The sequence below is a fragment of the Diorhabda sublineata genome, chromosome 5 (genome assembly GCF_026230105.1).
Source record: "Diorhabda sublineata isolate icDioSubl1.1 chromosome 5, icDioSubl1.1, whole genome shotgun sequence".
NCBI classification, from domain to species: domain Eukaryota; kingdom Metazoa; phylum Arthropoda; class Insecta; order Coleoptera; family Chrysomelidae; genus Diorhabda; species Diorhabda sublineata.
In genome coordinates, this window is record NC_079478.1 from 2958442 (window position 1) to 2982870 (window position 24429).

The 24429-nt window shown below is 33.8% G+C and overlaps 1 protein-coding gene across 18 annotated transcripts in view; it reads right to left on the minus strand.

Moving 5' to 3' along the window:
• The window catches only part of LOC130444483 (protein lap4-like), a 169688-nt gene that overhangs the window by 93676 nt on the left and 51583 nt on the right, over nt 1–24429 (minus strand). For all 18 annotated transcript variants that reach the window (XR_008909959.1, XM_056779615.1, XM_056779616.1 and 15 more), the window contains exons 6-7: nt 11397–11573; nt 10893–10982 (exon numbers count right to left, since the gene is read on the minus strand). Coding sequence is in view for 17 of the 18 variants with exons in the window: in XM_056779615.1 (XP_056635593.1) it covers nt 10893–10982; nt 11397–11573 (267 nt within the window). In the remaining variant the exon portion in view is untranslated. The remainder of the gene's footprint in view (nt 1–10892; nt 10983–11396; nt 11574–24429) is intronic.

Consider the following 24429-nt stretch of genomic DNA (forward strand, 5'->3'; position numbering starts at 1 on the left):
GAAATTTTCCCCATACATCCGACTCATTCTCCGATGGATTTCTGCACCAATATGGCCTTAAGCCTGTGGAAAATGAATCACAAATGAAACCGCAATTCACTCTTTGCGGGAGCATTAATAATGTCGGGCATGTTTAAGTGGCTGTAGCACAACGCCGACTGACACCTGAATGGTAGAGTGTGTAATGCGAGAGCATCTCAGTTACCTACAGCGCATGCCCGCTTTCTTCTGCTCGCGTAGCGTCTGCACGGAGCGATCGGAGATTGAAGTGACCGTCGTGACTTCTTTGTTTGAAAAAAAGAACGAATTGGAGGTATTTCCATAAGCGAAATGAATTTTCCTGCGGTAGTTTCATTGCATATGGAAAAAAGCCTTGTTAGGTGACGCTACAACTGCCGCTAATACTGCTTCCAAACTCTCCATCGCCGCGAAGCTACGATAGGCGATACCGCCTATTGTATGACTCCTGTTACAAGTTAAATGATACAGTGCTGCAGATATTTATCGTTTGATGAGTGCAGTTTACGTTCATGATGAAGGTGGTCAAGGTTGGTACTGCAAGTTTAGTTCACCAAGTGATCAGAATCAATTATCACATATTTTCAGGAAAACGACAGTTGTTTGTTAGTTGGTATCCAAAAACATTGAATGAGAATCACAATTATGAAGTGAATGGCATTTGACCTATCGCTTCTAATACGATAAAAAAACAAATAAACTGATTACTGTAGAATCAAAATATTTAAACCATAGTAATCTGAGGAGGAACATGCGTGCTAATTGTTGATTACATTTGAAGTCTACTTTAAGACCCGGTGTCGACGATACTAACCAAAGAGACATCATCTAACCTGGCGCGATTCTGAACCATGACCAAAAATGACTGCATGGTGTCAAAGTAACAAAAGTTCAAGCAGGAAGGCTTTGACCGCTAACTTTACAGTCTTGATCTACCAACCAGTGATTATCGCCTGTTTTGAGAAGTTGTTGGAGCTTTAAGAAGCTGAAAGGACCCATTTTAACTCATTTAACTTGTGACGCATTTCTTTGAAAAAGGTCAAGTATGATACTATAAATCTTTTGGATTTTACTCAATTCGACTTTGATTCACGACCTATCGGTGAAGTATACTAGCCGGAGAACAAGATATAATTTATGCAGTCGATGGGATGCAAATGCAACTTGTACGGGTAGAGAATAAATGTTCCTAAAGCATCTTTTCAACCCTTTTCACAACCAAGAAAGACTGGGAGGAGTTACTTCGAGGGTAAGTGTCTAACCCAACACCAAATCACTCACTTGTAATCTTGATATGATTCCAATTTTTGCCTTTATCTTGCTAAAGGATAGTAACTTGTTTATTCCTAGCAAATTAACACGGGAAATCATTACAATTAATGAAAAAATACTTTACACAATAAAAATTTTTTAATAATTATTATAACCCGTAAATGAAGTGGAAAGAAATTAAATAAGTTCCATTATTATTGGCAATCTATATGAAACAAAACCGTTTGAGCATAGCAATTTTTTGATAAAAGAAAGTCGTTTATAGCAATCCTCCGGCGGAGTCATTAAAAAGACCTGTTATGTTTTTAGCCGTTATAATCGCATGCTAGTGTGACAAAATGACAAAAGAGATTGAATGATTTTAAATAAGTTAAGCATTATTAGTAATATAACTTTAATTTTTCTACGTCCGTTACAATAATCGTGTTTTTTTCATTCGTTTGCATTCATAAGGAATGGAATTTCTGAATCGGTCAAAAAGCGTGAAAAAAAGTATCGTAGCGGTTAATTATTTCACGTTTTGGTGCTAAAAAAAGTGCCGTAACGTGTCATTTAATTTAACGAGATTATAAAATTGTTTTATCAAAATAAAGGGCTGTGAACGATTTCTTTCTCATGTCAATTCGTTTCAACGATAAACTGTTACACTTTTATTTCTTGATATTCGTTCTAGAAAATCCGTTTTGTCTCTAATTAAAAGGAGTGTAGTAGTAACTGCACACCAGAAGATGTTGTTGAATCGGCAACTGCGGCGACTATGAATCTTCTCCCTGAGAAATCCAGGGAACAGTATTTTAAGGGATATAATTCTTTTATGGAATGGCGAACTAAGAAAGGCATGAATAGCTTCATAGAAAAAGTGTTACTAGCTTATTTTGAAACTAAATCCAAAATGTGGAAGTCCTCAACACTTTGATCGACTTATTCAAAACTGAAAGGCACCCTAATGGTAAATAACGACGTAGATATCAGTAAATACTCATTGCATATTTGAAAAATAAATCAGTTGGCTATAGACGAGTAGATAAATGTCAAAATGGTCTTCCTTGCTCGCTTTGCACATGCTCTGAAACGTAACGTCGTCTGCGCAGTCAAATGTCTTCAAACGCCCCTGGTAGAAACTTTGTACTTGATTTCTTTCCCAACCATCAAACAATTTGCGTTAATATTTACGTGTAAATATGTTTTGTGTTAATAGGTAAATCACTGAAGTAAGTAAAATGTGTAATATTTACATATTACTTAACTAAAATATCATTTTTTATAACCTCAAAGTAGATTATGGAAAGTAAGAATGAAGAGGAATTGAAGACTGGATTATTTAATTGTCCTGAGTGTAATCGGACGTTTTATACGAATAAAATTATTTGTAAAATAATAAACAATGTATCACTATATCCGTACAATAGCACACAGGATTAACATTCATTAAAAAATTCTTATATTCATTGTATTTATCGATCATCAGGCTTGAACCCAAGAACGCCGCACTTTTTAACCTCGCGATATTTGAAATACTATTTCAAAAGTACCCGCCGAGACTCAGCTCGGCGCATGCGCATAGCGAACAAGGAGAAACGGATTCGTTTGACATTTATCCACTCGTGGCTATAAACCCAAAAAATCTAAAAAATTAGCCGGTGAAGAAGCAACAATGTATGCTTCGATATTATTTGTAACATCTTTCAGGTTGCTTCAATATTCGGAATCGCAGGAGCTCTGCGGAGGAAGGAATTATATAAAATGGTGGGTGGAAATCCAACACAGTTGCGGAGGGTTACGTGGACAACTCAATAAAAAAATGGATTCCGCATTGAAAATTTTAGAGGAAACAACTAGTTCGACTTCAAGCAACATTGTAAATGTTCACGATCCTACCAACAATCCGTTAACCACAGACGAAGCTATTTCTTTCGACTCGTTAAATGTTGTCAATTCAATTAAAAAATAAAAACGGACGTAGAAAAATTTTTGTATGAAACTCGTGAGTACAGTAACTTTTTTCCACTCGTAAGAATTGTCGCCGGTCAAACCGTCCTATTCTCGAAAAAAAGTATTACTTTACTCACTTGTTGCACAAATAACTATTATATGTCAGTCAAATTTCAAAATATATTAAGTTTTCCATTAAATTGCCCTACCATCACCATAAGCTTCAATACCCCTTATTAAAAAAAAAATTTTTCCGCTTGGTTACGATTTCTAATAGAATTTTTATCATAAACGTCATCAACGACATATTAATTTTTAACCTTTCACCAATAACGTGATATCAAACTCGCTTTTGACGCGGTTCACTTTTAATGATGTAAAACCTATAAAAACACCATCAAATCGACCTTACAACCGAACAACTTTCTTCGTTTCCCTAAGAAATAACCGATGCACCGTTTATTATAGTTCGTACACAATAAATTGACTATTTCCGTGTAGGTGCTATCGGAAAAGAAAATATGTGAATAAATAACTAGATACAGGCGTTCTAGAAATGTCTCCATATTACAGATGTGAATGGGATGCTCATAAATCTGGTACAACAGGTGGGAGTTTTCTCTTCGAAACGGCATTTCGGATTTCGATTACAGGTTGAACCGTTAACGAAAACTACAGTGGGTGGAAATGCTTGAAACTTGATGGATAATCAATATGGATATATAGGATTAAATTTCAACAGAAAAACGGATGAAAATACGGTTACAACAGATAGTAAATAATCTAAAGTCATGAAGTAATCGGAAGGAGTCATATCAGGAAAATATGGCAACAGAAGCCGACGAATTGTTGTCAGCAAATCAGACTTATCCTTTTCTATATAATTCTAATTTAGAAAATTTAAATTTTCGTCTTTTGCCGCTAAGATGTTAATCTATTTCAGTTTTTGCGTCATGACTAATTCAAAGAGTCGTTATTCAACCAATCCAGATCATTTTTGCTATATATGCAGAAAATATATGTTTAAACATTGTACAAAAGTTATATCAGGATGAAAAATACCGAAATATCCAAAAACATCCTAAAATACTCAATGGGTAAGTATTTTAGGGTGCTTTTGGGCTCTCAAGTGTATTTGTAAATCATATTTGGTATCATGAAAAAGTGGTAAAAGAAGTGCCTTTAAATTTGGAGCATCGACTTTTAGGCGAAAACTACGAAATCATCTGGAAGACTATTATTTTTGTAGAGAGCTAAATGGCAATATCCAAGTACTAGTTGTGATCAACGTACAGTTTCACTGCCTAAAAATATATTTGATCAAGATACTAAAGGACCAAGCGCATCACATAACGATACTGATTTATATCAAAAAAGCCAAAATGCTATTCTCAAAATGAATTAGACGATCTTGTTTGAACATATTCAAGGGGGGAGCTGCTTTAGAGACTTAAAAAAACGAATTTTTTTGCATAAATATCTTCCTAAACTACCCATCAGCAGGTATACGAGCGGCCGAATCGCTTGGAAAGCGCGCACTCTGCCCTTCGTCCTGTGTACGAGGAATTATCTAAGGACGAGCTGCTAATGAGGTGTTCAATTCCATTTTCACTCAGGCATTAAAATCGTCGAGATTTCTACTTAAATCGCTGGAGGAATGTTCATTGAAGGCTACAGTGCAGCACTGAGAAACATGCAGTTACTAGATTTGAAAATTGGACAACAATGCAACAATTTTGCCGAAAGGATCACTCGACAAAACAGTCGCGCTTCATTTTCAAGTAAAGAGGCCAGAACGCAGACTCGAACATGTGGGCTAAAATCAGTTTTTTGAGGATTCAAAAGGACAACTCTATCGACCAGAAATCGGTGATTAGCATATTAACGCGGTGAGTTCAAGAAAATTACGATTTTTTATATACGAAAACTTTTACGCGCGATTTCTCATTTTATGATTTGTTCTAATCTATAATATTAAAAAATAAAAATTTTTGGATTCTTTGTTTCATATGGAAAAGACAAAATACACAATCGAAGCGCCTCGGCGAATATATAATAATAAACACTGAAAGTTTTGTTTCAATTTGATATGTCTTCGAAAATATCGATATTTTGAAGCATCTTCCCCCTTAAAACTTTCTAATTGAGCTTTATAATTATTAGCATCAAGCCTGCAAGAAAAAACTTGCATTCCTCAGACACTAAAATAGTTTTTATCTTATAAAAGATAAAGAATTACGTTATTTTTTTTGAAGAAAACAGTATTATCTTTACTAAAAATGTTAACTTCTGTCACAATGCGCCAGCTCTTGATCGTAGTTGTCATGAAGATTAGACAACTCGTGACGGAAGATTATGCAACCTAACCTCACCTAGCCTAAAGGTCGTGGAAATATTAGGGGTAGAATTTCAACCAATTACAATTGTACATTAATACGTTATATAGAATTTTATAAATTACGACAAATTTTAAAAATTCCTTCCTAATGTTAAAATGCGGAATTTACAAATTCTCAGTTTTAATTGAATTTTACAACTTTACAAAGTGGATTAGGTACTAAATGCTAGGTAATACTCTTGACGAATCCGTCACGATTTGTATTATGTACTCGGACTACCTTTTCGTTTACCTGAAATATACCTATCCAGAGTTGACGCATTCTTATCTCAACGAATTAATTGTCACGAGTTGTAGCGCACTCATTCCGGATAAATCTAAAATAGTTGATAAACAATTCAAAATTATATTAATGGTCTTATCTCATGAATGCGATCTTTTTTAGAAGAAGCAAACTTTCTCTGCTGACCTCAACCGATGATTACTTTCGAGCAAATCACCTACAAACTGAATCACGATTCCTTTATTCCATTAAATAATAAAAATAAAGTTTACAATACAATACTCATCAAAATAAAAACTAAAACGGACACGTCAGATACCTGACATACATACCACCTATCGGCACAAACAATATCGATAAAATTACTATATACAAATGAATGTGATGTAGGTGAAGTATTTCAAAACCTAACAGATCTTTCAATCTAAAATAGAAAAAAATATTGCAGTTTATTGGACTCCCACACGGCGAACAGTTCATTTTGGAATCGACAAAACGTGATGATTCAAATTTATATTCTATTTTCTATTGTTGTATACCGGAATGCCATTAATCAGATCTATTTCTATCCGTTTCTTTACTTTACGTATCTCTTTGAAGTTGAAAAACATGAAGACGGGATACAGGATGGATCATAAATTTTTGCACTTTTGAGTGAAGTGCCACACATGCCATCTTCACATTGAAGGTTGGCAAACACGTTTTTAAACATTTCTTCGTCGCTGAGATTAGTCCATTCTTTTATTTTGCGGAGCCAGGATTTCTTCTTCCTGCACTGCATTAAGTTCTGTAGCAGTAGGTATTTGTCGTTTCGTAAGATGTCTCCTATGTAAGATGTTTTTGCGACCAATGCATCTTAATACTTCGTCGTTGATGATTCTGTCAGTCCAAGGTATCTTCAGGATGCGTCTCAAGTTTTTTCAAGGTTCAAGTTTCTACTCCGTACAGCAGCAGTACTGACCACACATAACATTCCAAGAATCCTAATCGTTAAAGCTTTTTCAAGTATAGAAAAACTTTGATCTCGCAATTTATTTTTGATCTGAGGGTATGAGAAGAAATCATTGGGTGCTAATCAATGACTTTAAGGCGGATGACCCGTCAATTCGATGTTTTGACTGCTTAAAAACGTTTTTGTTTGACCAGATGTGTGTGAGAGCTCGCATTATCGTAATGGAGACTGATTCGTCTTCTGTGTACCATTGTACAGAATTGACCATTATACGTTGCTCCAAGGAAACGGTGACGACAAAAACAGTTATTTCAATAAACCAGGAGACCATTTGTTCCGAAGTGCGAACAGCTTTAGCTGGATTGGGTTAGTCTTGAAAGACCATAGATCCATAAGACGTCTTTTGAAGCAACGTCATTTTCATAGAAGAAATCAACAATCAGTTTGGGCCGAGGGAAGGTCATAGAATATTTTTACGTGGAAACAATTTGTTTTGGAATGTTTAAACTCGCGTTAGATTCACCATTTTCTAGCATTTACACGTATATTCTGCAGAGTTGATAGTTACTGAATCGCCCCGAGCGTTTTGAAAAAAGTACGGCCCAATTATGAAGATAACGCCGCCTAAACTTTCGAAGAATGTTAAGGTATTTGGTGGTTTCATTTATGATATTCTCCACTCCATAAAATCTGCAACTCTGTTTGTTAAACAACCCGTTTGAATAAAAGTGATGCTCGTCCAAGGAAAAGCTGGGAAAACACTCGAGTGGTAAAGATTTTTATAGATGCAGATGTAGTTTCAAATTCAATATCAAAAGTTGTTAAAGATATCGCTAAAGGATCTAAACATTGGGCGTAGCCAATCTTGGGTAGTTCCGCAAAGTATAGTATTCTATTCGCGAGTAAATTCTTCTTTTTACGACGCCGTCTCCCTACGGAGGTTGGCGATCCGAATGGTTATTGTCTTCTATTATCAGGAGGAGAATCTCATCTCTCATTGTACGTCCTAGGTACTGCAACTTTCTCTCCTTGATTGACGTAAGAAGTTACCCATTTGCTGAAGGACCTCTATGTTTGTCTTATGTTCTGTCCAAGATATCCGCAGCTTTCGCTTGTAGACGTACATTTCGAACGCATCAATTTTCTTCTCTGTGGCCGAATCTATGGTCCAACTTTAGCATCCGTACCGAAGAACAGAAAAGATTTAACAGCCAAGTATTCTGGTCCGGTGTTCCAAGTTGACGTTGCAGTTTACCAGAAGTGTCCTCATGTTGTTCAGAATTTTCCGCGCTTGCTCAATTCTTGATCTGATTTCGAGTTTTTGGTCGCATTGCTGGTTGACGGAGCGTGCCCAGGTATCTTAGAGATAAAACTTGTTCAATAATCTCTCCATGGAGTCTTATGGTGGCGTTTCTTTGCATTTTAAAGAATACCAATAGTTTGGTCTTGAATTGCTCAATATATTCTACAATAACGTCCATAAAAAATTGAAGTTCTGGTAGGCTACTGGCGTAACGAAGATTGTTTATAAGGTTACCATTGATCTTTATGCCTGCAGTTGTCGCACGTCTCTTCCTATTGCTTTCTCTTCTGATGTGGACCTTTCGATTTCGACTGTTGCTGTTTGGTGCAAGTAAAGTCCGGTTATGATCTATAGAGATTTTGTGCGTCGATCCCGGTTGATTTAAGGATGTTATTCGTTTTTTGGTGTGACGCAGAGTTAAAGGCTTTTTTATAGTCATCATTTATAGCGACTATTAATTATTCAAAAGAACAACAACACCATTTATTATGCTCATCCTTATGAATAATAATAGACATTATTACTCCCTCATTGAACAAACCAGACCTCGTAATATGACACGATAGATTTATTTCAAGATATAACTTTATATTATTTTCCAAGATCCCTAGATTTTTTAAAACGTGCAAATATCTCTGATAAAGTACATTCCAAATCAAGAATATGCGGATGTAAATCACGTTTATGGTTTTTGTGATGATAACTGAAGATACCTAAACGCAAAAAAACCGCAAGTACTTTATCTAAATCTCTTTTTACACGACTTGATTTAACACGAGTTAAAAATAAAAAACTATCTCTTTTTACACGATTTTTGTTGTTTTCATACGTTTTTGAATGTGATTTTTTCTTTGAATAGAACGAGATTATCCAACGCGTGTAGGTAACGTTTGAATTATTCTGAGGAAAAGTCTAAGAGACTTGGTGGTCGTGTACAAGATTAGGGTTCGTAATATTACCATGGGATTCGTCGAATTATGCATTAATTTGCTGAAATTTAAGAAAAAATTTGTCCGATACAAGGATTTTTACCATTTGACCGTCAGTCACCTTTAACATTATAACAATTAAAATTAAAATCTCGGAAAATATTGATTTGAGAGGGAAAAAGTTTCAAACAAAAAATGAGCCTCATAAAAAGTTTTTTTTTCAGCGATTGTAGAATTATGCGGTATCCATCGCGAACAAATTCCACATGACGATTTCGCAATATCAGTTTACGCACACCATCGATGTTTTGAGGCACAAAGGCCGATTTTGAACAAAATACATCTTGTAGCGAAGTACGACTACGATTGAATCCGAAAAACCAGAGAAATACTATGGCTCGAGTACAGGATTAAAGTACAAACGCTACAGGAATAATTTTTATATCAATGCAAAGGGGAAGTTTCAAAGTTTTTTTAATGTATTAAAAGATGATGTCAGACGTATAGAAGACAGTTTTGTACGCAGCCCAAGTAAGTCTACCAATAGAGAACTTGGAATACCCCAACCAATTATATGGAAAGTTCTGAGACGGCGTTTGCTGTACAAGCCCTACCGTTTAGAATTCGTGCAGGCTCTCAAAGCTAATGACAAAAAAAAGCGCCTCAAAATTGGCGGTGATGAGCTAGAAATGATAGAGGATGACACATTTGTACAACGTATCATTTTTAGCGTTAAAGCAACTTTCCATCTCAGTGGAAATGTCAACAGTCCCAATGTTCGCATATGGGGTTTGCAAAATCCACATACAACATTGCAACAAGAAAGAGACCACCGAAGACAAAGGTTTATGGACCATTTTTTTGCGGAAAGAACTGTGACTGGAATAACGTACCTAGACATGTTGGAACAATGGCTATTCACCCAAATTATGGAAGATTCTCAGGAGATCATTTTTCAACAGGATGGAGCTCGATGGCGCCTCGATGTATGAGGCTTTTTAAATGATTCCCTTCCTCAGCGCTGAATTTTTTTGTGTTTGTTTTTTGAGATTTTCTTTTGAACAATTTTAAATGGGTGGCGGGTACAGCTGCCGCTGCATTATTCCCTATCGTCGGCTATTTGGCTGGTGAATCAGTTCGCCTGGTTACAGGAAAATCGCAGAAAACCTGCAACGCCGACGATAAACATCAATGGTTCAATAAATTACATGTTCCAACCGGACAGTCCCTACAGACCTAACCACCTTAGGTATCGATGATGAACCGTTTCGGGAACGGTTAATGGAAGCGTTTATAGAGCTAGACCTATCAGCCAAGTATCGAAATGACCATACCGAAAACAGTTAACAAACGATTGAAACACGTAATCTCTATTGCGCCGAATCGTTACAGTACCCAGGACGATTTTTTGATGGGTTGGAACGAAACTCATTCTAAATATCATTTAAACGCTTCCAATAACTGTTTCAAGGACGGTCCACATTAGAAGATTGGAACAAACTTTATATCAGAGACTATAATTTATAATTTATAATAATTTGAATCAATCAAGAGTCGTATTTCAGATTTTTGATTTTCAAACAGACGGTAATCGTAGTAGCGTTTCAAATTAATTATCTGGAGTGTATGATGCAAAATATAATAAACGTCAATCTGTCAAACGTTCTTATAATTTCCCAAAATAAATTTTTCCATCAAAGTAATTACTTTTAAAATGCGGTTGACATACAACGTCAACGACCAAAAAAAAAACGTCTAAAAGAAGGAGTGATATAATTATTTTTTTCTATCAAACTTTTTTACGGATTCAAAATTCACAACATGCAATGAAGCATTATAAAAATTTGTATAAGAACTTAACTTACCTCGTCTGTATCTTCTTCTTGGCTGTGTTCGCTATTTTCGTCAATTTGTCCATTCCCAACAGTAGTAGGATCAATTTCTGGTTCGATGATCTGAAAATTTATTTATGTAACGCTTTATTCCATACGGTTACATGGACTGGTACTTTAGCGGGTAAAAAGAAAACCACCAATGTGTGTTTTTGGTGTTTTTATGGTTTATGACAAGACTTTTGGTTTCAGAAGAATCAGAAATGATTCCTTTTCGGGTAATTGAGATCGATTAGTAATTTAGGAATTATAGGAATCGATTTTTGAAGAGCTGAGTTCATTTTTTGAACAAAGAGAATCCTCTAATGGAGAGAATAGCAGTGCCTGTACAGTTAACTGTATCGTCTAAAGGTTAAAATTATCCATATTAAAAAAAATAAAATAATCAAGAAAAGATGGTTAATAATTGAATTTTATAACAAAGATACTAGAATTTATAATTATTTTATCAATTCGTGTCAAGTTTTCATTATTTACCTGTGAAGCTTCTGATGACTGTCTAACATGTGGATTGACAGCTTCCGACACAATCGTACTGTTGTCATTCGATTGCTGATCACTTTCCTCCAATGAATTCTGTCCTTTTCCAAATAATTTGTGAGCCTTTGCTTTCAGTTCTCTTGGATGTGGCGTATTGTGACGAACGAATGGTGTCTAAACAAGAATTTTGAAAAAATGTTGTGTATATATTCGAAATATTGTAGAAGACAGTTCGGTTGATAAGCGTTTTTATACGGTAAATCTTTATTCACTCATTCACGTATTACCATAAGACTTTTCGTAAACTATAACCAGGATTCAGATAGATTGATTGCGAATCCTAGCCCCGAACGAGGTATAGGTCACAGTTTCCATGCCCAGCGTTTCATTTTCGGTGGAAATTTCAAATTTAAAGCATGATCTACAAGAACTTTTGATTTCTACTATTTTTTTATGCTTTATTTCTTCTAGGATGTTTATTTAGTTGTATAATAAATTCTAGATGTTTAATAATTGTTATTGAGCAGTTACCAACGATTTTCTTCCTTCCACGAATTTTCCACTAAAGTTTAAGAACAATCAACTAATTTTTTACTGAATTTTGAAAACCCGAAACTTCGATCACACTTTTCGAACCTAGCGTTTAACTTTCGGTGGAAATTTCAAATTTAAAACATGATCTACAAGAACTTTTGATTTCTATTACTTTTTCATGCTTTAATTCTTCCAGGATATTTATTTAGTTGTATAATAAATTCTAGATGTTTAATAATTGTTATTGAGCAGTTACCAACGATTTTCTTCCTTCCACGAATTTTCCACTAAAGTTTAAGAACAATCAACTAATTTTTTACTGAATTTTGAAAACCCAAAACTTCGATCACACTTTTCGAACCTAGCGTTTAACTTTCGGTGGAAATTTCAAATTTAAAACATGATCTACAAGAACTTTTGATTTCTATTACTTTTTCATGCTTTAATTCTTCCAGGATATTTATTTAGTTGTATAATTTTCCCCCTTGTACGTATTTTCCACTAAAATTTAATACCAATAAGCTATTTTTTATAAGAATTAGTAGTAGACAGACAACATATAAGGGATATAAATTAGTTCAAAATAGATAAATCACCTGATCGTATTTACCCTCCGATCTACAAGGGTGGAAATCAGTTTCCGAACAACAATAAACGTGATCCGGGTTAGTTTTCGAACATCCAGATCATGATCGGGATAACCCGATCAAAGTTTCCGATACATATAGCGTCTTTATAAAAAGTTATTGTCAATTTTCTTCCAAACCGATTAACAGATTAAATTATGGAATTACTTCAAGATATATCTGACGGATCATGGAATATCATCCAATTTAGGTTGAAAGTAATTATTCAAAATCTACCATCAATTATGATTTCAATAAATAAATTGTTTTATGATGATTACTCCAACAATAATCGACGATATTAAAAATAAATCCTTGGAAAAATTGTTTTTCTTTTGTGAATTATTATGGCAGTGAAAATCTTTTTTACTGCGAAAAATAATTAACATTTAGGCATCAATACAGATGCAGACATTTTTTTACAGTACTAAAAATAAATGCATGCGGTTGCATTTGCCATGAATGGGATTAAAAATATATATTTTTGCATCAACAAAATACTGAGTTGCTCAAGTCTACAATGTATAATTCACATTCTATAAAAGGTTTTAGAAGGTTATTCTACCGTCAGGTATGTTTTGCAAAAGGACTACAAAATTATGCCTCGATCGTAAACTAAATCTGTGTTACTTCATTTTAGACACGTTCGATCGCATTAAAGGTCGGAATTTATTGTACCATTAAAATATGATCTGCTTGAAAGTTTACAAGTAAAAGGTTTGATGTAAGATGTTTAACAGTTTTAACACGATTTAAAAAGGTGTGAAGCCCGACATGATTTCAAACGATTTTTATATTCGAACCGCAGTTTTTTTTTTCTAACAAACACAAAGAAGATTTTTCGTCAAAGATTGTTTTGTAAAAATTAATATTGATACATATTTTTGAAAACTCCCCACTTACTTATGCTCTATTATTTTATTTATTTTTACACTTTTTAGAACAATTCTGGCTTGTCAAAAATTATGTAATAAGTTGACTGCCAAGTTTTACAATTTTACTTAATCGCATTATATCATTAAAAATACTAATTAATATACAAAGTTAACTAAGGAAAACACATTTTTTTGCTAAAAATCGATTTTAATCATCAATGTAATCTCCTTCAAATGCAATACACGCATTCCAACGCTTCTCGATGTCGTGCTTATAGGAGGATTTATCTTTTGTCTCAATATAGGCTTCAATTTCATCAATTTCTTCTTCGAGTTAAATTTCTTACCGACTAGCATTTTTTTGTGATCTGGGAATAGCCAGTAGTCACTGGGGGCCAGATCTGGACTATTCAAAGTGTAATTCGTTCAATTTAATCATCGTTGCCATCGACTTGTTAATCGGTGCATTGTACTGGTGAAACAATGGTTTTTTCTTCGACATATGAGGATGTTTTGCGTGGATTTTTGCATTCAAACGATCCAATAACTCGCTCCTGATTGTCTCTTCCTTTTAGAGATAGTCGATGAACAAAATCCTGAAGCCACAATCTTCCCAACTGACTGTTGTGCTTTTGAACGCTTCGGACGTGATTCACCGGCTGCAGTCCACTCATATTATGATCGTTTTGATTCCCGAGTGAAGTGATGAATCCATGTAACATATCGACGCGAAAAATCTGATTCATTACGAGTAAACATAGCCAAACATTACTCTGAATCATCAACACGTTGTTGTTTTAGATGGACTGTGAGTAAACGAGGTACACACTTTGAAAAAAGGTTTCTCGTGATCAAATGTTCATGTCAACACATTGTCTTCTAATATCTTTAAGGCCTCAGCTTTCTCACGCAATTTCAATTTACGATTTGATATAACTAATTTGTAGACTTTTTTAATGTTCTCCTCTGGAATAACAAATGATTCTTTTCGATGAAGCAGAGTCTGGATAACACTTCAGAAGCCAGTATTTTTTTTTCATCAAGAAGCTTGTGATAAATTAGCAAACGAAACAAGTAGCTTCACTTAAATGGTTGTAATTTTTTCTGCAACGCCATCTGTGTGATGTAATATCATCAAAAATGTAGAAAATTTGGGTTTTTTTCAAAAAAATGTGTCAAAAACCTCGTCGGAAGAGTAAATGATGGATTATTTCGTAGTTTGCAGTCAACGTACCGAATCACTTTCCATCAATTTTACATTTAAAAATCAGAAACGAGCCAAATGATATCAAAACGTATCAGTAAATCAGCATATAATTGGCTTACAAAACGGTTCCTGCTTTCTCAGAATCGCACTGCTACTAAAACAGAATATAAACTTTGGGGGATTTAGCTTAATTAGGCCAAAATAAACTCGAAAATGAAGAATGAAATTTTTTGATATCTCGCTTCGTTTTCCAGATATCGATATTTAAAGTTATAATCAAACGTTAGTTCAAAATTCGCTTTATTGAACAGATGGCGTTCAATACTTCGTTTCAAATGAATATTTTATCACTTTAAATCTTGTAATTTAATAAACAAAAGATTTTTTATTCAATTTTTATATTATTTACCATGATACTCCAAAATTATATTGAAAAAAATAGATTTTTATAGCAAAATGAGCCATTTAACTCAACATTCGATAAATACAAGAATAATTTGATGTTTTTCATAAAGAATTGTCGGTTATTTTTCATTATTTATAAAATAAAAAAAATATTTAATGATAGTTTGAAGATTTAATTAGTAATTTAATGTAAAAATATCGTCTTTCGAGGAAAAAGTACGTTTTAAATGCTTTCAAAAGTTATTTATTTTCTTTGTTTTATAATTGAAAATTCAGACTACTGAAGTACTTCACAATTATCCTGAGAAAGTTCTAGCAATTATTTTTGCTGGAACTTTATCCTATTTTTAACGACAAAATCAACCGAATAAGAAAAATGACTGTAAAAAATCGATCCAAATCTACCCGCTTCGAATTTATCTGCCATCAATCTTCCCTCTTCAAACTCACACGCTCCTCGCGGCGAAGCCCCCCATGAGAAAAAAAAATAATAATAAAATAAAACTAAAATAATCCTCAAGCGAAGAAAAATTTTTTTACACAATTTTGGCTGTAAAAAATTTACGATTTTTGAACTTTTTGCACTCAAAGTGCACCACGAGAAAGTTAAGTTAGGTTAGGTTAGGTTGAAATATACAAATATTAAATAAAAATAAATTTTTCCAACTTCAAGTATCGATATCTCGAAAACGAAGCGAGATATCAAAAAAATTTCGACTTATTTTGGGTCGATTTACAAAATGGCATAGTTAAATCCAAGCGCCACGGAAATCCTACTTGTTCCAAACTCTGGAACGTTATTTTTCTATCAAACACTCTTTCATCGTGGTCTGTACAGACACTGTTACTATTTTCACAGTATTGCTAAATAAGGGGACTTAGCAACGTCACGTGTTTTTAGTTTAATTCTGCGCACATGGAAGTTCCATCTTTTAAGACTATTAAGATGAGAATGAACTTTGTAGACAGTTGATCGGGGTGGAAACTGGGAGAAAGGAAGCCATTCTCTCCAAATCCTCCTACCGCTTCCAGCATTCAATTCGGTAATATTACGATTTATTCAGATCCATGGCAAAAGTGGAAAGAGAGAAAGTCTTGCTGACCGTTGGATTAAAAGTAAACCCATGGAATACGATGGGTTCTACTTCGAATATTAGGACGTTGGTGACATTATTTATAAGATTATAAGTTACCAAATTAATGAAACTGGTGAAATATTAATTCGATATTTCTTATACGGAAATTACACTGCATTTGTTTTTTTAATACTCAAATTGTTCAACACGTGGAGTTTTAAATGAGTCAATTCAATTATTTTAACTGGTTCTAGAACGAGATACGACACCATTTGGTAAACAATTTTGTCCTAAATAGCGCGTATATATCATCCGTGATAATAATTTTCAACGTTGAGTAGGTATTACCGTGTGACTAATATATAAACAAACAATACCACATTCCAGTGTTCGAGATAACGGTCTCGCAAACGACACAAAAAAATCGGGTAATAATAATACACATTTCAAGTTAAAATATTGATATTTCCTTCATGTAAACATAAACAAACTATATTATTTATTAACATTTCTGGAAGATTGTGTACTGACGAATAGGAAATCATATTATGCACAGGACCGTCTTTACCATTGAAGGGCAACTACGAGTATATAGTGTAACCATACCATTCGGCTTGTTACATTTTTTTTAAACATTTTGAATATTCCTCTGTTCACGTATTGTGGCACAGATGTCACTTCGGATTTATTTATTATAACTTGACTTGCCACTCTATTCGAAAAATTCCATACAACCTCGGAATCTATATTAAATCGTCCTCTATCTACCTTCAATTTAAATCAAAGTTTGAGGTGATTTTATTCTTTATATTCGCTGTTTTTTCAAACATCTTTTAAACTTTGTTTTTTTATTATTGTCCTCACAAAAACTAAAGTTATTTTTATTAAACTCCTTTTGTTTTATGCAAATTTTGTATAATAGTTTCCGCCTAAATTCGTTTTTTTTTTATTTATTTATGGAACAGAACGAATAGAATAATTTCCTGTTTGTTTATATTTTTAAAAACTATAAATTCAATTTTTTTATATGTTATAAGCTCTTTTTTATTAAAATCTGTTCTGTTTTCCCGTTTCCTTCCTCATTTTATTTTTTTCCTCGCAGTTCTACAGCTGCCAGGTTGGAAGTTTCTACGAAATCTAATGATCCAACCGGTGAATCACAACAACTGGCTATCCAGTTGAGGGGTGCAACCATCCCGAATTTTTTCAAATTTCAAAAATACTAAAAATTTGAAATTCCGTAATTTCCGTGCACTCTGTAAAAGACTAACCAAGGGTATTTTATCAATATTCCGCGGGGGTGAAATTATTAACACTTTATTTCATATCAAAACTTTTCTTCAAGATTAAATTTGATGAAATAAATTTATAACTCAAAAATCCTTGTTTTATTTAAAAATTTTTTTATTGTTAATTTTTTTTTCCAAACCAATATGTGCTGAGGAAAAAAACTCAATTTACTTTTTAGGGTGATATCTCGGAAAGAGGTGGGCAGAGGAAGTTTCGTTATACATTAAAAGGTGGTGACTAAAATTGAGTCTAGCCACGGGTATTTTTTCGATATTCCTCGAGGGTAAAATTACCAACACTTTATTTCATATAAAGCCTTTTTTCAAGATGAAGTTTTTCTTCTTAATTTTTTTTCCAAAACCAATATCTACAGAGAAAAACTCAATTTTAGTCACCACCTTTTTAAGGTGATATCTCGGAAAGGGGCGGGCAGAGGAAGTTTCGTTATACATTAAAAGGTGGTGACTAAAATTGAGTCTAGCCACGGGTATTTTTTCGATATTCCTCGAGGGTAAAATCACCAACACTTTATTTCATATAAAGCCTTTTTTCAAGATGAAGTTTTTCTTCTTAATTTTTTTTCCAAAACCAATATCTACAGAGAAAAACTCAATTTTAGTCACCACCTTTTTAAGGTGATATCTCGGAAAGGGGCGGGCAGAGGAAGTTTCGTTATACATTAAAAGGTGGTGACTAAAATTGAGTCTAGCCACGGGTATTTTTTCGATATTCCTCGAGGTTAAAATCACCAACACTTTATTTCATATAAAGCCTTTTTTCAAGATGAAGTTTTTCTTCTTAATTTTTTTTCCAAAACCAATATCTACAGAGAAAAACTCAATTTTAGTCACCACCTTTTTAAGGTGATATCTCGGAAAGGGGCGGGCAGAGGAAGTTTCGTTATACATTAAAAGGTGGTGACTAAAATTGAGTCTAGCCACGGGTATTTTTTCGATATTCCTAGAGGGTAAAATTACCAACACTTTATTTCATATAAAGCCTTTTTTCAAGATGAAGTTTTTCTTCTTAATTTTTTTTCCAAAACCAATATCTACAGAGAAAAACTCAATTTTAGTCACCACCTTTTTAAGGTGATATCTCGGAAAGGGGCGGGCAGAGGAAGTTTCGTTATACATTAAAAGGTGGTGACTAAAATTGAGTCTAGCCACGGGTATTTTTTCGATATTCCTCGAGGGTAAAATCACCAACACTTTATTTCATATAAAGCCTTTTTTCAAGATGAAGTTTTTCTTCTTAATTTTTTTTCCAAAACCAATATCTACAGAGAAAAACTCAATTTTAGTCACCACCTTTTTAAGGTGATATCTCGGAAAGGGGCGGGCAGAGGAAGTTTCGTTATACATTAAAAGGTGGTGACTAAAATTGAGTCTAGCCACGGGTATTTTTTCGATATTCCTCGAGGTTAAAATCACCAACACTTTATTTCATATAAAGCCTTTTTTCAAGATGAAGTTTTTCTTCTTAATTTTTTTTCCAAAACCAATATCTACAGAGAAAAACTCAATTTTAGTCACCACCTTTTTAAGGTGATATCTCGGAAAGGGGCGGGCAGAGGAAGTTTCGTTATACATTAAAAGGTGGTGACTAAAATTGAGTCTAGCCACGGGTATTTTTTCGATATTCCTAGAGGGTAAAATTACCAACACTTTATTTCATATAAAGCCTTTTTTCAAGATGAAGTTTTTCTTCTTAATTTTTTTTCCAAAACCAATATCTACAGAGAAAAACTCAATTTTAGTCACCACCTTTTTAAGGTGATATCTCGGAAAGGGGCGGGCAGAGGAAGTTTCGTTATACATTAAAAGGTGGTGACTAAAATTGAGTCTAGCCACGGGTATTTTTTCGATATTCCTCGAGGTTAAAATCACCAACACTTTATTTCATATAAAGCCTTTTTTCAAGATGAAGTTTTTCTTCTTAATTTTTTTTCCAAAACCAATATCTACAGAGAAAAACTCAATTTTAGTCACCACCTTTTTAAGGTGATATCTCGGAAAGGGGCGGGCAGAGGAAGTTTCGTTATACATTAAAAGGTGGTGACTAAAATTGAGTCTAGCCACGGGTATTTTTTCGATATTCCTCGAGGTTAAAATCACCAACACTTTATTTCATATAAAGCCTTTTTTCAAGATGAAGTTTTTCTTCTTAATTTTTTTTCCAAAACCAATATCTACAGAGAAAAACTCAATTTTAGTCACCACCTTTTTAAGGTGATATCTCGGAAAGGGGCGGGCAGAGGAAGTTTCGTTATACATTAAAAGGTGGTGACTAAAATTGAGTCTAGCCACGGGTATTTTTTCGATATTCCTCGAGGGTAAAATTACCAACACTTTATTTCATATAAAGCCTTTTTTCAAGATGAAGTTTTTCTTCTTATTTTTTTTTCCAAAACCAATATCTACAGAGAAAAACTCAATTTTAGTCACCACCTTTTTAAGGTGATATCTCGGAAAGGGGTGGAAAGATCCATCTCAATTTCATACCTTCTGAGTTTAGGAACACTCTATATATGAGAAATGATGTTGAATCTGGATTACTCACCTTAGTAAACAGTCATTTATAATTGTATTATCAGAAAATATATTTTTTTTGGTATTCTCATTTATAAATACTTACGAGTTTCGAATAAACTTTTCTCTAAAAAAAAAAAACTTACTGTTGGAAATGTAAACCATAGAGAGCCACCACCAAATTACTTGCAACTGACAACAAAAAATAATGAAGTAAAAGGAATGAAACTATTTTAGAAAACTTAACGACAATTTTCTAAAAGGGTTTTTTAAGGACTTTCTAAAATGGTCGTAACGGTAAAATTAAACATCCATGCATTACGAACATAATTTATTACAAAAATGCATACAAAACAAAAATAAACATTAATCATTCAGTTATGGTCAACTTTTTGGGAACATTTTACATCTACAATAGCAACTATAAGAATACGGCCTTCTCAAACTTTTTTATTTCAAATACTTTCCAGTATAAGACAATATTCAGGTATTTTTTGAATTGGTATCGTTAATTTGTATTGAAAATTATTTAAAAAATTTATGCCAAAAAGGGGTGTTAATATTGAAATCAACCGATTATTCTTAAGAATAAATCGTCACTGGAAATCCGAAAATGGTCACTGGTATGATAATATGTTGAAAGAAATGCGATTCAAAATTGGCAAAATCATCTGCCGAAGCGATTAGCTTGAATACCACGGAAAAAAAATACTAATAACTCCAATAGATCGAGTGCGTTTAGTCGATTGGCCAAAAGTGGTGTACAAGAAGAAAAGTTTATGAAAATTACGGATCACAACAATGCCAACTCAATAAAACTTGAATATTATCAAAAAACATCAATCAAATTATTAACAGCATGCGTATTAGAAATACATCTTCATCAGTTATGGAAAGTAATACAGGGTGCGGCAGCATAACTTCCTTTTTTCAAAAGTTAATAAAACTTATTGTATGAATCAGAAAATTTTTATTCGTTTTTTATAATACAGGCACATACATAAAGTTTTGTTTTACTGAGTTTTGAAGATCAAATCAGTTAGGTGATGTCCCCCATTCTCCATACACTGAGTAAACCGATTTCTGGCGTTTGTCATGACTCTTGCCAGCATAGCAGGCGTTATGTTGGCAATTTCTTCCTGGATGTTCGTCTTCAAATCTTGTAGGGTCCTTGAACGGTTCACATACACACGGGATTTCAAAAAACCCCATAGGAAATAATCACAAGGGGTCAAATCGGGAGAGCGGGCTGGCCACTCCAAATCGCCCCTAATTGAGATAAGGCGCTCTGGGAAGTGTTCCCTCAAAACAGCCATCGATGTTCTTGAAGTGTGTGCCGTTGCTCCGTCTTGTTGGAACCAAGTGTCCCCTAAGTCCAACTCATCTAGCCGTGGGAAAAAAAATTCCTGTAACATGTTTACATACCGGTGCGAATTCACTGTCACTGTGACTTCATTTTCCTCAAAGAACCAGGGACCAATAATTCCACGTGAGTAAATTGCACACCACACTGTGACTTTAGGTGAATGCAAAGGGCGTTGATGCAATTGTCGAGGATTGGTATCAGCCCAGTAGCGCATGTTTTGTTTGTTTACGGATCCACACAAATGAAAATGGGCTTCATCACTAAAAAAAACAATAGCGTCCTCAGGAACGACTTCCAGAAAAACCTCACACGCGTTCCTCCGAGAATTGAAGTCACGTTCAGAAAGTTCCTGCACAATTGCCATCTTGTATGGATAAAAATGAAGATCATCATGAAGTATTCTCCTCACAGAACGATCGGAAAGTCCAAGGGCAGACGCATGTTTGCGCGCAGAACGCCGTGGTGATCGCAACACTGAAGTTCTAACTAACTCAATGTTCTCCGGTGATCTAATGGGCCGAGGGACTCCAGTTCTTCGTCTTGTCACACTTGCAGTTTGTCTGAACGTAGTGACCCACGTAACAATTGATTTCCGGTCCGGGACAGGGGCCAAGGGGGCTAAATTAAAGCGATTCCGAAAGGCGCGCTGGGTTGCGATCACAGAACATCCGCTCGAAAAGTAAACCTCAACGGCAAACGCACGCTCCTCACTGTTCCAACGCATGATGGCGACTGAACTGTGCCGGGACAAAACTTTATAGTCCCCCCTCTCGAACGAGACCACTAGCACTCCGTTACGACATCTACCGACTAAATGGCGAACTTTTTAAAAAAGGAAGTTATGCTGCCGCACCCTGTACATCTGGATCTCCACTAAACTTTTTCAATTGTCCTTTTGTTAATTGCACCTTTAAATAAATTGTTTTTTATCCGTATTTTTTCTATAATGAGCAAAAAAAATTCTATCCCAATAACCTTTTGTTAAGTTTTCAAAATCTGCTATCAAAGTTGTTCGAACAATTATCAATGTACTTGGTTATTACTACTGAACATATTTCTTTAAATATTTTCCAAATTTTCTTAGTGTAGTGGTAGTCGAAAACCTCACCACGTATGGGTAAATGAGGAAGAAAATACTAGAAAAATCACGTGATTAGCCTACGTTTTTCAATTAATTCCGAATTACGACTTTTTATATATAAATAGCAGTAAAATATTGAAAAAAGTTCCAATAAAAGACCAGGGTCGATGATTTTTGAAACAAAAAAAAATTATAGTAGGATGAAACCTATTAGAAAAGGCAGATAATATAAAAATAATGAAGAAAGAAATAAATTACGGAGGATCCGAGTTCGGGCAGTGGATGTCTATAATGACTAGAGAAAATTTTCAGAGTCGAGCTTTTTCCGTTATTTTGCTATTTTCTAAAAAAATTTTCACAGTATTGTATATTTTTTTAAACCATCAGAAAGTGGACCAACAAAATACCCACCAACTTTTTAGAAAAATCGAATATTTTGGCGTTAGATTTTTCGATCGAAAATTAAGCCAAAATAGAGTAAAAAATAAATATTTCAAATCAGAAAAATTAACATGGTATTTAGGACATACAAAAGGTTCGTTGTCCCCAAATTTCGTGAAAAAATTTTTTAAAAAGTAAATTAAAAAATCAAAAACATGGTTTTTTCAATTTTTCACATAAATTTTGAGGTTATGTGAAAAAAGTGTGAGATCAATAGTTGTAGATCTTTTGATTACCTACAACCCATTTCCCGGGAAATTGGTGGGGATGAGTGTTTAAGGGTAAAAAATTGTTTTTTTTATTTTTACAGAAAAAAGTTGAATGATAAAGTTGTAGGTAATCAAAAGATCTACAACTATTGTTCTCACACCTTTTTCACATAACCTCAAAATTTATATGAAAAATTGAAAAAACCACGTTTTTGGCTTTTTTAAATTACTTTTTAAAAAATTTTTTTCGCGAAATTTGGGCACAACGAACCTTTTGTATGTCCTAAACATTTTTTTACTCTATTTTGGCTCAAGATTCATATATCACCCTAATTTTCAATCGAAAAATCTAACGTCAAAATATTCAATTTCTCTAAAAAGTTGGTGGGTATTTTGTTGGTTGAAATGTCTACTTTCAGATGGTTTAAAAAATATACAATACAGAGGAAAATTTTTTAGAAAATAGCAAAATAACGAAAAAAGCTCGAATCTGAAAATTTTTTTTTTTTTCGTTATTATACACTGCCCGAACTCGGATCATCCGTAATTTATTTTTCCCTTAATTATTTCCATATTATCTGCCTTTTATAATAAATTTTATTCTACTATCATTTTTTTCCATTTTTTATTATTTTCGATGGCTTCTGCCATGTCCTAGATACCAGACGTACTGCGAAGTTGTCTTATTTGTTTTAAAATTTTGTTGCTCCTAAATCTTGAGTAAAATTGATGAATATTTACCATTTTAGTTTATATTTGAAATGAGAAGACCGTATCTTATCAGAAACATTTTTTTTAATACTAAGTAATCTACCTAAAATTAGATACAACGGAAGTTTAACCTTTTCTAACTACGTATACCTACTCAATCACTGTTTTTTTTTCTATAATTATTTTAACTAAAAAATCTAGCTCGATACATAAATCACATAAAATAAGTTAAGATATTGATTCGTTAAAAAACATATCAAAATTTGAAAGAAATATTTTGTATCAACTCATGTAGAAAAGGTTCAAATGTTATTTTTCGGAATTTCAAGATTGCAAATATTCGATGTACAGGGAAAGTCAGTACATTATACTACAATTCATTATTTATTGTTTGAAAAACAATTTTTTTGTGTGTGTTGTTGCTAAAGAATTTTCTTTTATTTAAAAAGGGAAATCATTAAAAGTGCTTCCATGGGATTTTAAAGTATATTATTTGAAATATCAAGTACCACGAAAATTACCGCGTATAGGAGAAACGACGATAGAATAATTCTCATTTTTTTTTTAAAATCCAGCCCTGCGTAGTCAAGAATAAAACATACTTTTAGTTTTGAAAAATTGAGGAATCAAAAAATGCACAGCGACGGATGTAGCCTTTCTCCGTTCAATTCGCCCCCC